The sequence below is a fragment of the Bubalus kerabau genome, chromosome 2, assembly GCF_029407905.1.
Source record: "Bubalus kerabau isolate K-KA32 ecotype Philippines breed swamp buffalo chromosome 2, PCC_UOA_SB_1v2, whole genome shotgun sequence".
Taxonomy (NCBI): Eukaryota; Metazoa; Chordata; class Mammalia; order Artiodactyla; family Bovidae; genus Bubalus; species Bubalus kerabau.
The window spans coordinates 5406927-5420710 of record NC_073625.1 but is presented as its reverse complement, the minus strand read 5'-3'; the positions used below and the strand labels follow the sequence as shown (position 1 = coordinate 5420710).

At 53.9% G+C, this 13784-nt stretch overlaps 1 protein-coding gene across 6 annotated transcripts in view; it reads right to left on the bottom strand.

Moving 5' to 3' along the window:
* RARB (retinoic acid receptor beta) overlaps positions 1-13784 on the bottom strand; it is a 184511-nt gene that overhangs the window by 19422 nt on the left and 151305 nt on the right. For all 6 annotated transcript variants that reach the window (XM_055566924.1, XM_055566926.1, XM_055566927.1 and 3 more), the window contains 2 exons: positions 5460-5620; positions 1618-1794 (listed from right to left, as the gene is read on the bottom strand). In XM_055566924.1, coding sequence (XP_055422899.1) covers positions 1618-1794; positions 5460-5620 — 338 coding nt within the window. The remainder of the gene's footprint in view (positions 1-1617; positions 1795-5459; positions 5621-13784) is intronic.

Sequence of the window (13784 nt, the reverse complement as noted above, 5' to 3'; positions counted from 1 at the left end):
TGCTCCTCGCAGGCTGGGAGCCCGTCTCCGCCGAGACCCCGCGCAGGAACGCACCTCCCTGGACGGACCCGCGAGCCCCGGACGGCGCCGGGTGTCCGGGGGCGGTCCCCGCCGGAGGTCGCGCGGCCTCGGACCGTGAGCATCCCATCTGCCCGTCTCCTTCAGCCCTGCTAGAGCTTACACCCCGCCCACCACACCCCAACACCACGCCGCACCCCAACACCACGCCGCACCCGAGAGGCCAGCAGAGTGCGATGAAAGACTGCCTGAGTCCAGCCCAGAGCCTGTAGCCGCCCGCAGGCCTTGCAGCCTCGATGCCGCTTGCCGAGCCCAGGGCCGGTCAACGCTCTGCCTAGGACCGCGTGACCCCGTGAAGGCCCTCCCGGGTGACCTCATGCCTGCCCTACACGTGGGTAAACTGAGGCCAGGACAGGCCATGGAAAGCGGCTCCCGTCCCTCCTGACTCCAAAGAGAAGGGCTGACGCGTGGGCCCCCAGGCAGACAGAGGGAGCGGCACCTGGACCAAAGGGAGACCTGGAAGCCGGGAGACCGAAGCCTGGAGGCGCCGGGACCACGGGGGGCGCGGAGTCAGGACCCCAGTCCCGGGGCCGCCTGGCTGCGGCTCCGCCTCGCCGCGAGGTGGGACCCCACGTGGGCGTGCGGGGCCCGGTAATGGCCTCCGAGCACGGCACGTTCAGTGCCGGGGTCAGTCCTCCGGACCCACCCCCAGCACCGGGACCCAGGGTCCCGCGGGGCTCCATCCTCGCGTCCACACCAGAACACCCCTTTCGTGCCCGAGAGCCTCACCCCCACACTGCTGCGCACGGCCTCGGAGGCACCGGGGACTCCCCGCCCCGCCCCCTGCCCGGAAGACGCCGGTCTTTGCCCACTGGGTCAGGAGAGCTGAGCTTTACCAAGTACAGGCGTGGGCGCGAGACAGGCAGCCCAGCTCAGATGTTTCATTTTCCTGAACGTTTCTAGGGTCATGTAGACCCTCTGATTTCACAGGAAACATCACACACACTCAAAGGATCCCTTGTCGCTGCAGGTTCCAGAGTAACCATTACCACTCTTGGAGAGATCCAGCTCCCCGAGGAAGTCACACACACACTCGTGTGTCCTGCATGACTGGACTGTCTGAGTCCTCCTCCTCCTGAGAAGGGCTGTGCAGGTGTGTCTAATTACAGTAACTGGATTTCCTTTGCAGAACTGTTTATACCAGAAGCTAGCAAAGGTGTAACACAAAGAAAAATCGATGCTTTCAAAGCACCTTGAAAGCGCACGTCACTCTCCCTGCATTCGACTTCCTCCAGAGACCCTGCACACCCCACACCTCCAGTGCTTCCCCGCCCAAGGGTGCTGGCCCGGCCAGCGCTGGGCAGAGGATGGGCGTGACAGGCCCGCACACCTCCAAGGCCCAGAAGCCACAGTGCGGGGCTGTGGGCCCTTTCCCAGGCCACCCAGAGGTGCCCCCACCCCAGGGGGAGTAGGTGGTGCTGCCCAGCTCTGAGGGAGCCTGTGGCGGTCAGGCAGCGGACCCAGAGCCCCTGAGGGTCCCCCGGGCACCCCGGCCCCTCCTCCCCACTCACCCCGACGGCGGGCGCGGAGCCCACGTACCAGGATGTCGAGGCAGGCGGCCTTCAGCAGGGTGATCTGGTCTGCGATGGTCAGGCCGGTGAAACCTGGCAGGCGTTTGGCAAACTCCACGATCTTAATAATGCACTTGGTGGCCAGTTCACTGAATTTGTCCCAGAGGCCCAGGTCCAGCCGGACTCGATGGTCAGCGCTGGAATTCTAAGGGGGAGAGAAAACGGGGTCAAGGCTAGCTGTGGGAAGCTGGGCGGAAGGCAGGGGACTGAACCCGGCTTTTTCTGAACATGTGGATGATTCAGTCTTCACCAGGGAGCCTTGGGGCTGGGGGCAGGGCGGGTGTTGGTAGTTGACTTTTTAGCTTAGATTCATCTTTTTTAAATGATCAGAATCTTATCCCCCAGACCAGTGGATAACTGAGTAGTGGAGAAGCTCTCTTTAGCAAATACTCCAGCCAATGAATGAAGGGATGGGAGGCGGCAGCGTCAGCGCTTTGTAATCTGCTGAACCACCAGCCCCACTTGACCCAGGACAACCACAGGCAGAGGCCTTCCTGGGGACACCGAGCTGCCGCACCCAGCCTCGCCTGACCACACACCAGGCTTTTATCGTTTAGTCTAAGTCGATTTGCGTTTTGTTTCTATCACCTGCAACAGGAAGACGTCTAACTGGTGTCGAGTTAAGATGGACTAGGGGTGAGAGTTTCACATTCCCCTCGCAGAGAGGTGTCAGGACTTGGAGAAGGGGTCCCGCCCCACGGCCCCCATCACCTCCTGCCTGGACCTTCCTCACTCCGCCCTGGCCTCCTCACAGCACGTTCTTTAACCAAAGGAATGTGGTTATCCTTTTAAAGCCTAAGTCACAGCGAGTCACGGTGCTGCTCAAAGATGTCTCATCTCACTCAGGCTAGAAGGCAAAGTCCTCCCCGCGGCCTGCAAGGCTGTCCAGCTGACTTGCCTTCCCCAGATCCCTCTGTCCCAGGGAAGACGCACAGTGGGGCTCATCTCAGAACCAAGAGGCTGCAAAGAATGCATCATGCCTGCTGTTATTTACTCCTGCACCTACGTCCAGAAAAGACTGGAAGTCACTTACAGTAAAAACGGAACTAGATCCTGTGCTCTGGGGAGGCTTCAGCAAGGGATCAGGCCACCCCGAGGTTAGGGGTACCCCCTGGAGATGGGACTTAACAGCCACATTCCCTGCTAGATCCAAAGAGGTTCAAAAAGGGGTGCTGGAGGCTCTCGGGGAAGCCCGTCTGGGGCTGAGAGCAGACCCTGAGACTAGGAATTGAACACAAGCAGCTCCTTTGAGCAGAAATTCTGGGCAGCATGGGGGAGGGGAGGGCTGTGGGAGGGGGCTCCACCCTGCTGGGGAGCTCAGGGAGCTGGTCATTCTCTGCCATCGGGCGGGAGTTGCTCCCAGGAGTGTCCATCACCTCCCCTCCAACCCCCCATGTGTACCACACTCACCCCGCAGCCACACAAAGCCTTGAGGCAGGTGGTGGGCCTGCCGCGTGAGCCACTGTGACGGCGGGCGGGCTGGGCCCACACAGAGCAGGGCAGCAGCACCCCGGCCTGGAAGCAGGTGGATCAGACCTCAGGCCCAAAGAGAATCCCAAAGGAGAGGCTCCCCAGGAGGAGGGAGGTGGGGAAGGGCCCAGAGAGGCCCACCCAAGTCCTGGTGTGCCAACCCCAGACAGGAGTGCGGTGAGGTCTGGTCCCAGGCCACGTGCTCTAGAAGGGCAAGTGCCATCCGTACTTGTGTGTGCCTTGCCCTCCAGACCAGAGTGCCGCCACTTTACCTGATGATCAGGTGAGTCAGGGTCTGCAAGACGGACGAGGCCACCCTAAGACAGCCCTGCCAGCAGAAGAGGGCTGGGGCCCCGACCGTACAGCAAGTGACCCCTCAACTGTCTCTCACCGCTTGACCTGGCTCAGAAGCTTCCACCTCCAGGAAGCTCTCCCTGCTGTGACTGTTGTCTTTTACTCTGTCTTCTGGAGCGCAAGGTCTGATTTAAGGATAACAGCCCCTCCTCCTACAGAGACACCCAGGGGCTCCTGCCTCCATCCTGCCTGGTCACCCACCCTCCTGAGGTGCAGGGTACTGTCTGGGGTTAAAAGAGCTGCCTTGGAGTCAGACTGCCCATGTAATGTCACTTGGTATCTATGCGACGTGGGGAAAGAGACTTACTCCTCTGAGACACGGGGCCCTTGTGCCGGCCTCAAGGAGGCCTTGGAAGGAATCAAAGAATTCACGAGGCAGAGACTCGGTATGGCCCTTGGCACAGAGTAAATGCTGAGTATCAGCTATAGCAACGATGATGATAACAGTAATAAAGACCCCTAATCACAAACTACGGACTTTTCTCCACCGTTTACAGACTGAAACCCAAAAACGAGGCTGAGGGAAGCCAAGTACCGAGCACAAAGTCACGCCGCTGCCTGTGGTTAAGCAGGATTTAAACCATACGCACCTGGTTTCCGACTCAGAGCATCACCCAGGTCTCTGGCCCTGCTTCCCTTCCCGGGCTGACCTCAAACCTCCCAACGCCGCTTGTCCTGCACGTGTTCTGGGCCGGATTGTACCCTGAGTTCAAGGGGATTTGTTTACTAGGTCAGCAGTAGGCCAGGCCAGGTCAGCGCCTTCACAGACGGGCCAGCATCTCTTCTCCCTGACGCCAGGGCACTGGGCGGCTGGCCCAGAACGACATGCTGGGTCTCGCTACTCTAAGTGCATGTGTGGCCTTTGCTACTCAGGAGTGTGGTCTGCAGACCAGCGGCACCTGGGAGCCACACCTGCTGAATGAGAACCTGCACTTTAAGGGCCATCAGGTGCTCTGTGAGCTGGACGAGGGGGAAGCAGGCTCTCGGTTCCTCCTCTGTCGGCAGGTCCGCCAGGGGACCTGTGTCCAAGTCCAGGGCCAGCTCTTCAGAAGCTGGTGCCACTGACCACACAGGCTGCGGGCGCCTCACTCACTCTTTTTCTGGCTCCATTATCGCCTCTTATCTCTGTAACCTTTCATGCAATTCTTTTTCTAGCGCATCAGTCATTGAACCAGCAAAACTCTGCAACATTTGGAGTTTTTACAAAAGAACCCGCATCTTAGGTGGGCAACGAGAACTTAAGAGCCCAGAACGACTTTCGAGTTACAACTCACTCGTTTTTGAGGGCTTATTACCTTCTACTCACTAGAAATACATTTACACGTTGGTGAACACGACACGTTTTCAGTTTGAAAACATTCAAATACCTGAAGCCATCTCCCCCGGCACATCCAGACCAGCCAACACAGGCCCCCTGCCCTGTTTCCCCGCCTCCCCTTTCTCTTGTTTCTGGCCCAGCGAGGTCAATGCCCGGGGTGGGGAAGGGGCAGTGGAAGGCCCCTCGGGGCAGCCCTCTTTTGCTTTCCCAGGGACCCTCCACCCTCGTCCTTTGGAGGCCTCGCTCGCCTGGGCGGCCTCTCCCAGCTGGAGAGCCCTGCGCTTCGCGCCGCTGTCTGCTGAGACGCCCGACTCCTCCTTGGCTCCCCTCGACCCCTCCGCCTGGGGGAAGGTCCCCATGAGCAGAAGCCTCGTCTCCGTCACCTGGTCCCGGAACCGCGTATGGGTTCCACTTGTGCATCGTGACTGCAAGGGAGGAAGAGCCCACTCGACGCATCCGCAGCTGAAACCCCCAGACTGGACAGGGTGGTGAAGAGCCCCCTTACCAAGCCGGGTCCCTCCAGCCCAGGGTCAGCCGGCAGGCGCGCGTGTCTGCACGGCAGGGCGAGGGCGCATGCGTGTATGAGCATATGCGGGAGTCTGTGCGTGCGTGCGTCTGTGCGTGCGTGCGTGCGTGCGTGGCGGCGCGGGGTGGGCGGGGCCTCTCACCGTGGTGTACTTGCCCAGCTGGCAGAGCGAGGGGAAGGTTTCCTGGTGAGCCTTGCGGATCTTCTCGGTGAGGTCGTCCAGCTCTGCCGTCATCTCGTAGCTCTCCGTGCACTCCTGCTTCGAAGGCTCCTTCTTCTTCTTGTTTCTGTCATTCCTGACCGCTGCGGACGAGAGAGCAGACAGACAGAGCGGGGTCACCAGAGGCCGGGCTGTGCCGCCGCGTGCTGCCGGGTGCGGGGCCAGGGAAGGCGGTCGGCACAGCACAGCGTCCCGGGTAAACAGGCGGCGGCCGGCAGACAGCGGCGTGCCGGTTCCTGAGGAGAGCTCAGCTCACCCACAGGGAGGGCCTGTTTGTTTGGACGGAACCTCCCGTATGCACTGGTTCCTTGAAGACTTTACGGGCACGTTCCCCCCAGTTCGGGAGGGGGTGGCCCGAGGGGCGCGCCAAGAAAACCCCTCTTGCCTGGGACACACATCCCAGAATGGAGCCAGGGATTCCGAGCTAGGCCTTTTGGTTCACTTTTTTTGCTTTTCAGTTTTCTGAATTAACTGGCAGTTTCGAAGAGATTCATCTTCAAGAGGATGGGATATGGGGTTTTTGTCACGTCGTGTGTTTCTGCTTCGTTAACTTTCTGTGTTAATCACAATCCTTTCTGTGAAGTTTTTAAAAGTAATAATGCATGTGTCAGGAGCCCTCGGCCTGGGAAGCTGTCCGTTCATTCATCCCTTACCTGCCCTGCAGCCCTTGTCCCCACGCCTTGTCTGGCAGCGGACCTCATGCAGCACAGCCTTGGTCTCTGCTCTGGGTGGTACCCCTACAGCACAGCCTCTCTGACGGCTCAGATCCGAGGGCCACTCAGAGCTCTGGCGAGGGTCTCCTGGGGAAGAAAACTGGGACCCAGGGAGGCAGACAGCGGAAACTAGACCATTCAACTCCCCCATGCTGCCGAGGGACCCAGGGGTGCCAGGCTGGACACCACCTGCTGGATCTGCCGCCACCCTGGCCTGGGAGTCTGTGCTGCAAACGACCCAGGGCATAATCTGATCCTTCCTAAAAGGATTCAGCCTGGACCTCCTTGAAAACCCCCAGGCGATCTGACAGCCAGCAGCTCCCCAGGTCGGGGTCTATACTGTGAGGACCCCAAAGCTGCCTGGGAGCTGAGGGCAGAGTGAAAGCAAGGCACCAGCATAGGGAGAGGAGAAAAGGTGGAAAGAAAGAAATTGGAAGGGCAGCAGGGAGATAGGGAAAAGGGGGGTGTGGTGGTACTGAAAACCTCAGATCTGTAAGAGCACCTCATGCCTGGAGTCGGGGGAGTACTTCTGAGTGCCTTCAGATCCTACTGGGAGCTGTGTCCACAGTATGCCACTTGATCCCCTGGCCAGGTAGGCAATTTTAAACCCATTTTACAGATGAGGAAACAGAGCCTCAGTGAGTCTAAGGTATGTGCCCATGACTACACAGCTGGTAAGTCCCTTCTTCTCTATTTGCTTGTTCCTAACAAAATAAACACATTTGAAAAAACTTCTCCAAGCGATTTTCTTTTCCAGGACTCTGAAATGTCACTGTTCTTTGGCTCAGAATGTTTCCAGGTCTAGGACAAGGAAGTGAAGACAGTTGGGGTAGCTAATCCTCACAGGAAGGCAGACTGTGTGCCTAGACCACTCCCACAGGCGGCAGACATGGGGGAGGAGAGTGTGCTTTAAAGCAGGGAGAGCGCAAAAGTAAAAAACCAACTCGTTTTAAAATTGCACCCCCCCCCCAAAAAAAAAAAACAAACCCTTAGGAATAAACCTGAACAAGTTGACAAAAGACTTACATGCTAAGAACTATAAAACATTAATAAAGGAAACGGAAGATGACTCAAAGAAATGGAAAGACATCCCATGCTCCTGGATCAGAATTAATATTGTTAAAATGGCTATGCTACCCAAAGCAATCCAGAGACTCAATGTGATCCCCATCAAGTCACCCATGACATTTTTCACAGAATGAAAGCAAATAATCCTAAAATTTATATGGAACCATGGAAGACCCAGAATTGCCAAAGCAATCCTAAGGAAGAAGAACAAAGCAGGAGGCACAGCCCTCCCAGACCGCCAACAGCACTACGAAGCTAGAGCAATCAAAATGGCATGGCACTGGCACAGAAAGAGATACAGACCATCAGGACAGAACAGCCAGCGCAGAAATAAACACACTCACCTAAACACCACTTTACTCTTCAACAAAGAAGGCAAGAATATACAATGGGGAGAAGACGATCTCTTTTGCAACTCATACTGGAAAAGTTTAGACAGCTGCAAGTAAATCAGTGAAGTCAGAACACATCCTCACACCACACACAAAAAGAAACTCAACATGGCTTAAAGGCTTAAATGTAAGACATGACACCATAAAGCCAGAAGAGCACATAGCAAAACATTCTCTGACATAAATCACACCTGCGTTTCCTTAGGTCAGTCTCCCAAGGCAATAGAAATAAAAGCAAAAATAAATGGGATCTAATCAAACTTACAAGCTTTTATACAGCAAAGGAAACCATAAACAAAATGAAAAGACAATCTATGGACTGGGATAAAATATTTGCAAATGATATGACTGACTGACAAGGGCTTAATTTCTAAAATATACAAGCATCTCATAGAACTCAATAACAAAAAGGACAATCCAATCAAAAAATGGGTAGGAGAAGACCTAAATAGACATTTCTTCAAAGAAGAAATACAAATGGCCAACAGGAACAATGAAAAAATGCTCAACATCGAAAATTATTAGAGAAAACTACAATGAGGTGCCCCCTGACACCGGTTAGAATGTCCAATGTCTAAAAGTCTACAAATAACAAATGCTGGAGAGGGTGTGAAGAAAAGGGAACCCCACTACACTGTTAGTGGGGAAAAAAAAAACTGGTGTAGCCACAATGAAAAACAGCATGGAGGTTCTTCAAAAAACAGAATTGCCAAATGATCCAGCAATCCCACTCCTGAGCATATATCTGAAGAAAACTCTACTTCAAAAAGATGAATGCACTCCTGTGTTTGTTGTTGTTTGTTGTTTTAATTGCTAAGTTGTGTTCAACTCTTTTGGGACCCCATGGGCTTGTAGCCTGCCAGGCTCTTCTGTCCATGGGATTTCCCAAGCAAGAATACTGGAATGGGTTGCCATTTCCTTCTTCCCTGCTGCTGCTAAGTCGCTTCAGTCATGTCCGACTCTGTGCAACCCCATAGACGGCAGCCCACTAGGCTCCTCTGTCCCTGGGATTCTCCAGGCAAGAATACTGGAGTGGGTTGCCATTTCCTTCTCCAAAGCATGAAAGTGAAAAGTGAAAGTGAAGTCGCTCAGTCGTGCCCGACTCTTAGCGACCCCATGGACTGGAGCCTACCAGGCTCCTCCGTCCATGGGATTTTCCAGGCAAGAGTACTGGAGTGGGGTGCCAATGCCTTCTCCGTTCCTTCTTCCCTACCCAGGATCAAACCCACATCTCCTGCATTGGCAGGGGGGTTCTTTACCACTGAGACACCTGAGAAGCCCTACGTTCATAGCAGTGCTATTCACAATAGCCAAGACATGGGCTTCCCTGGTGGCTCAGCTGGTAAAGAATCCACCCGCCATGCGGGAGACCTGGTTTTGATCCCTGGGTTGGAAAGATCCCCTGGAGAAGGGAAAGGCTACCCACTCCAGTATTCTGGCCTGGAGAACTGTACAGTCCATGGGGTCACAAAGAGTTGGACATGACTTAGAGACTTTCACTTTCACTTTTCAAGACATGGAAGCAACCTGAATGACTATCAACAGATGAATGGATAAAGATGTGATACATACATACAATGGATTACTGCTCAGCCATAAAAAGGAACGAAATTGGGTCATTTGTAGAGAGGTGGATGGACCAAGAGATTATCATACTAAGTGAAGGAAGTCAGGCGGAGAAAGACAAACACAGGATGATATCACTTACATGTGGAATCTAACATACGACACACGAGGCCTTATCTATGCAGCAGAAATGGACCCACAGACATAGAAATAGATCTGTGGTTGCTAAGGGGGAAAGGAGGTGGGAAAGGGAAGGATTGGGAGTTTGGGGTTAGTAGATGCAAACTATAATGTATAGGATGGATAAACATGAGGTCTTACTGTATACACAGGGAACTCTATTCAACATCCTATGATAAAGTATAGGAAAAAGAACATGAAAAAGGAAGTGTATACATATATGTATACCCAAATCAACTTGCTGCACAGCAGAAATTAACACCACATTATAAATTAACTATACTTCAATAAATTAGAGTAGGGAGAATGCAGAGAAAACAGTCGACACAGAAGAGCCAAGCGGTCACCCGGGTTTGAGGGGAGCCCATGGCCTGAGGTCCTATGTGAACACTGGGCTCCATGGGCAGGTTGTCAGCATGTGCCCCCCGCCCCTCCTGGCCCTGCTGAGAACATTCTCCTTCAGCTAACACGAAAGTCCTACCTAAGCAAGATGGTCTTCTGACAGAATGGTCTGGCGTGAGAAAAACAGTTTGGTAGGTCCTCAAAAAAAAAACATATCCAGCAACTCTGCTGCTTGGTGGACATGCCAGAGAACAGAAAACACACGTCTGTGCAAACCTACACCCAAACATTCACAGCAGTGTGATTCCTAACAGCCCAGAGTGGAAATCACCCACCTGCCCATCCACTGACGAATGGATAAACAAAACCGGTCTGTATACAGTGGAGTATTAACGGGCACAAAAAGGCACAGGATTCAGACATGTGTGACAACACGGATGAACGTTGGCAACACGATGCTCAGTGAAAGAAGCGGACCTTCTTTTCTATTCCTGTGGTTCTGATCCTATGGGACGTTTGGAGTAAGCTGATCCATACAAAGCCAGTTGGTGGTTGCCAAAGGCTGGGGTGAGGGTGGGGGGATGGGAAGTGACTGCAGGTGGGCCCAGGGTTTCTTCTGGGGAGATGAAGATACTCCAGAATTAAACAGTGGTAATGGCTGTGCACGCCAAAGAATGTTCAAACTATGCACAATTGCACTCATCTCACACGCTAGCAAAGTAATGCTCAAAATTCTCCAAGCCAGGCTTCAATAGTACATGAACTGTGAACTTCCAGATGTTCAAGCTGGATTTAGAAAAGGCAGAGGAACCAGAGATCAAATTGCCAACATCTACTAGATCATCAAAAAGGCAAGAGAGTTCCAGAAAAACATCTATTTCTGCTTTATTGACTATGCCAAAGCCTTTGACTGTGTGGATCACAACAGACTGTGGAAAATTCTTCAAGAGATGGGAATACCAGACCATCTGACCTGCCTCCTGAGAAGTCTGTATGCAGGTCAAGAAGCAACAGTTAGAACTAGACATGGACCGACGACTGGTTTCAAATAGGAAAAGGAGTATGTCAAGGCTGTATATTGTCACCCTGCTTATTTAACTTATATGCAGAGTACATCATGCAAAATGCAGGACTGGATTAAGCACAAGCTGGAATCAAGATTGCTGGGAGAAGTATCAATAACCTCAGATAGCAGATGACACCACCATTAAGGAAGAAAGTGAAGAAGAACTAAAGAGCCTCTTGATGAAAGTGAAAGAGGAGAGTGAAAAAGCTGGGTTAAAACTCAACATTCAGAAAACTAAGATCATGGCATCTGGTCCCATCTCTTCCTGGCAAATAGATGGGGAAACAATGAAAACAGTGAGAGACTTTATTATTTTTTTGGCTCCAAAATCACTGCAGATGGTGAACCTGCAGCCGTGAAATGAAAAGACACTTGCTCCTTGGAAGAAAAGCTATGACCAACCTGCTGCTGCTAAGTCACTTCAGTCGTGTCCAACTCTGTGTGACCCCATAGACGGCAGCCCACCAGGCTCCCCCGTCCTTGGGATTCTCCAGGCAAGAACACTGGAGTGGGTTGCCATTGCCTTCTCCAATGCATGAAAGTGAAAGTGAAAGTGAAGTCGCTTAGTCGTGTCCGACTGTTAGTGACCCAATGGACTGCAGCCTACCAGGGTCCTCCGTCCATGGGATTTTCCAGTCAAGAGTACTGGAGTGGGGTGCTATTGCCTTCTCTGATGACCAACCTAGACAGCATATTAAAAAGCAGAGACATTACTTTACCAGCAAAGGTCCGTCTAGTCAAGGCTATGCTTTTTCTGTAGTCATGTATGGATGTGAGAATTAGACTATAAAGAAAGCTGAGTGCTGACGAATTGATGCTTTTGAACTGTGGTGTTGGAGAAGACTCTTGAGAGTCCCTTGGACTGCAAGGAGATCCAACCAGTCCATCCTAAAGGAAATAAGTCCTGAATATTCATTGGAAGGACTGATGCTGAAGCTGAAACTCCAATCCTTTGGCCACCTGATGTGAAGAACTGACTCATTGGAAAAGACCCTGATGCTGAAAAGATTGAAGGCGGGAGGAGAAGGGGATGACAGAGGATGAGATGGTTGGATGGCATCATCGACTCAACAGACATAAGTTTGAGTAAACTCTGGGAGTTGGTGATGGACAGGGAGGCCTGGCGTGCTGCAGTCCTCGGGGTCGCAAAGAGTCGGACTCGACTGAGTGACTGAACTGAACTGAATGGCCGTGCAACCATGTGAATGTGTTACAGATCACCGGACTGCACAGTTTAAAGCAGGGGCCCCCAGCCTCCAGGATCTAATGCCTGAGGATCTGAGGTGGAGCTGACATCACAATAATAGAATCAAGTGCACAATAAACGTAATGCACTTGAATCCCAAAACCATCCCAGCCCGCTCTGGTCCATGAGAAAATCGTCTTCCAAAACCATCCCAGCCCGCTCTGGTCCATGAGAAAATCATCTTCCAAAACCATCCCAGCCCGCTCTGGTCCATGAGAAAATCGTCTTCCAAAACCATCCCAGACCGCTCTGGTCCATGAGAAAATCGTCTTCCAAAACCATCCCAGCCCGCTCTGGTCCATGAGAAAATCGTCTTCCAAAACCATCCCAGCCCGCTCTGGTCCATGAGAAAATCGTCTTCCACAAAACTGGTCCCTAGTGCCAAAGAGGCTGGGGACTGCTGCTTTAAAATGATGAGTATTACGTGACTTATATCTTAAAACAACAAGAGCCAACAGCAAAAGCCCAAAGCCCGTGGGAGGGCACAGGCACCCAGCACTCGGGCCTGCTCTGGCCACGACGGCACCTGGACCACCTGACTTAGCCACGGCAGCAACATTGCTCACCGACAGCTTAGCGAGGGCTGGACCCTCAAGGAGCTCAGTAAATTCCACAGCGAACCGGGGTGGTGGGTGTTCTGATTCCCTGTCTACAATCTAGAAACTGGAGGCCCCGGGTCACCCTGTATGCAAATCATCAGGATGTGAGCAGAACATACAGAAAAGTAGAGGGGCCATGTGCACTGCCCACAGCTCCGAGGCCCAGGCACCATCCACCGCCTCTCCACCCGCGGCACCCAGAACATGAAGCTCCGAGGAGCAGTCACAGCGCTGGAGGGTCACCTGAGGGGAGGGGGCCAGCCCTGAGCGCCCGCTCCCCACCAGGAAGCAGAGGTGAGGCGGGAAGGGGACCCCGTGAGCTGGGCAGGGAAGCGGTGTTGCTCATTTTGAGGAAAGCGCTCCGCTTGCTGTGCTCAGGGTCCAGGCCTGGGCATGCTCAGTGGCTGTCCGGTGGCCAAGGGACCACGAGTTGACCTCTGTTCCCTTCCAGATGGCTTGTGCCCTCCCCAAGCAAAGCCCCCCCCTCCCCGTATCACCATCACCAGAGGACTCCTGGGACTACCGCAGACTTCTCTGCAGCTGCACCACGCAGCCCCTCACCCTGGTGGCAATGCCCCAATTATGGAGAGGCTCCTACGGTGATGGACGGGTTTTCTAAACATCGGCTCCAGCAGCTCGCTCTGCTCAATGGTTCTGAAGTGCTGTGGAATGAGACGTGGTGTCTGGGCCAGGTGTGCGGATGGCTGCCAAAACCACCAGCAGCGGGGGACGAGGCAGTGCAGAGCCGGGGGCACTGGCTCCATCCCCTCTCGGGCTCGCGTTGGCAGTGGCCGGGCTGGAGCAGAAGCTTTCTCTGCACAGGGTGCCGGTGAGGTCTGGGGTGCTGCAGGGCTGGGATCTGACCGCGTCCCCTCCTGGAGCGGCCAGCCCCCCTCACAGCCTCTCTCCTCAGTGCTCACTGGGCGGGAAGGGCGGGTCCCCTAGTCACACAGGAAGAAGGACGGGAGCCCTTCTGTGTGGACACGGGGGAACCTGAGCACCCTGGGCCTGTGGGCGGCATCGTGGGTTGGTGGCTGCAAGTGGCAGCCAGGCTTTTGAAGAGGCCGGCGGGTAG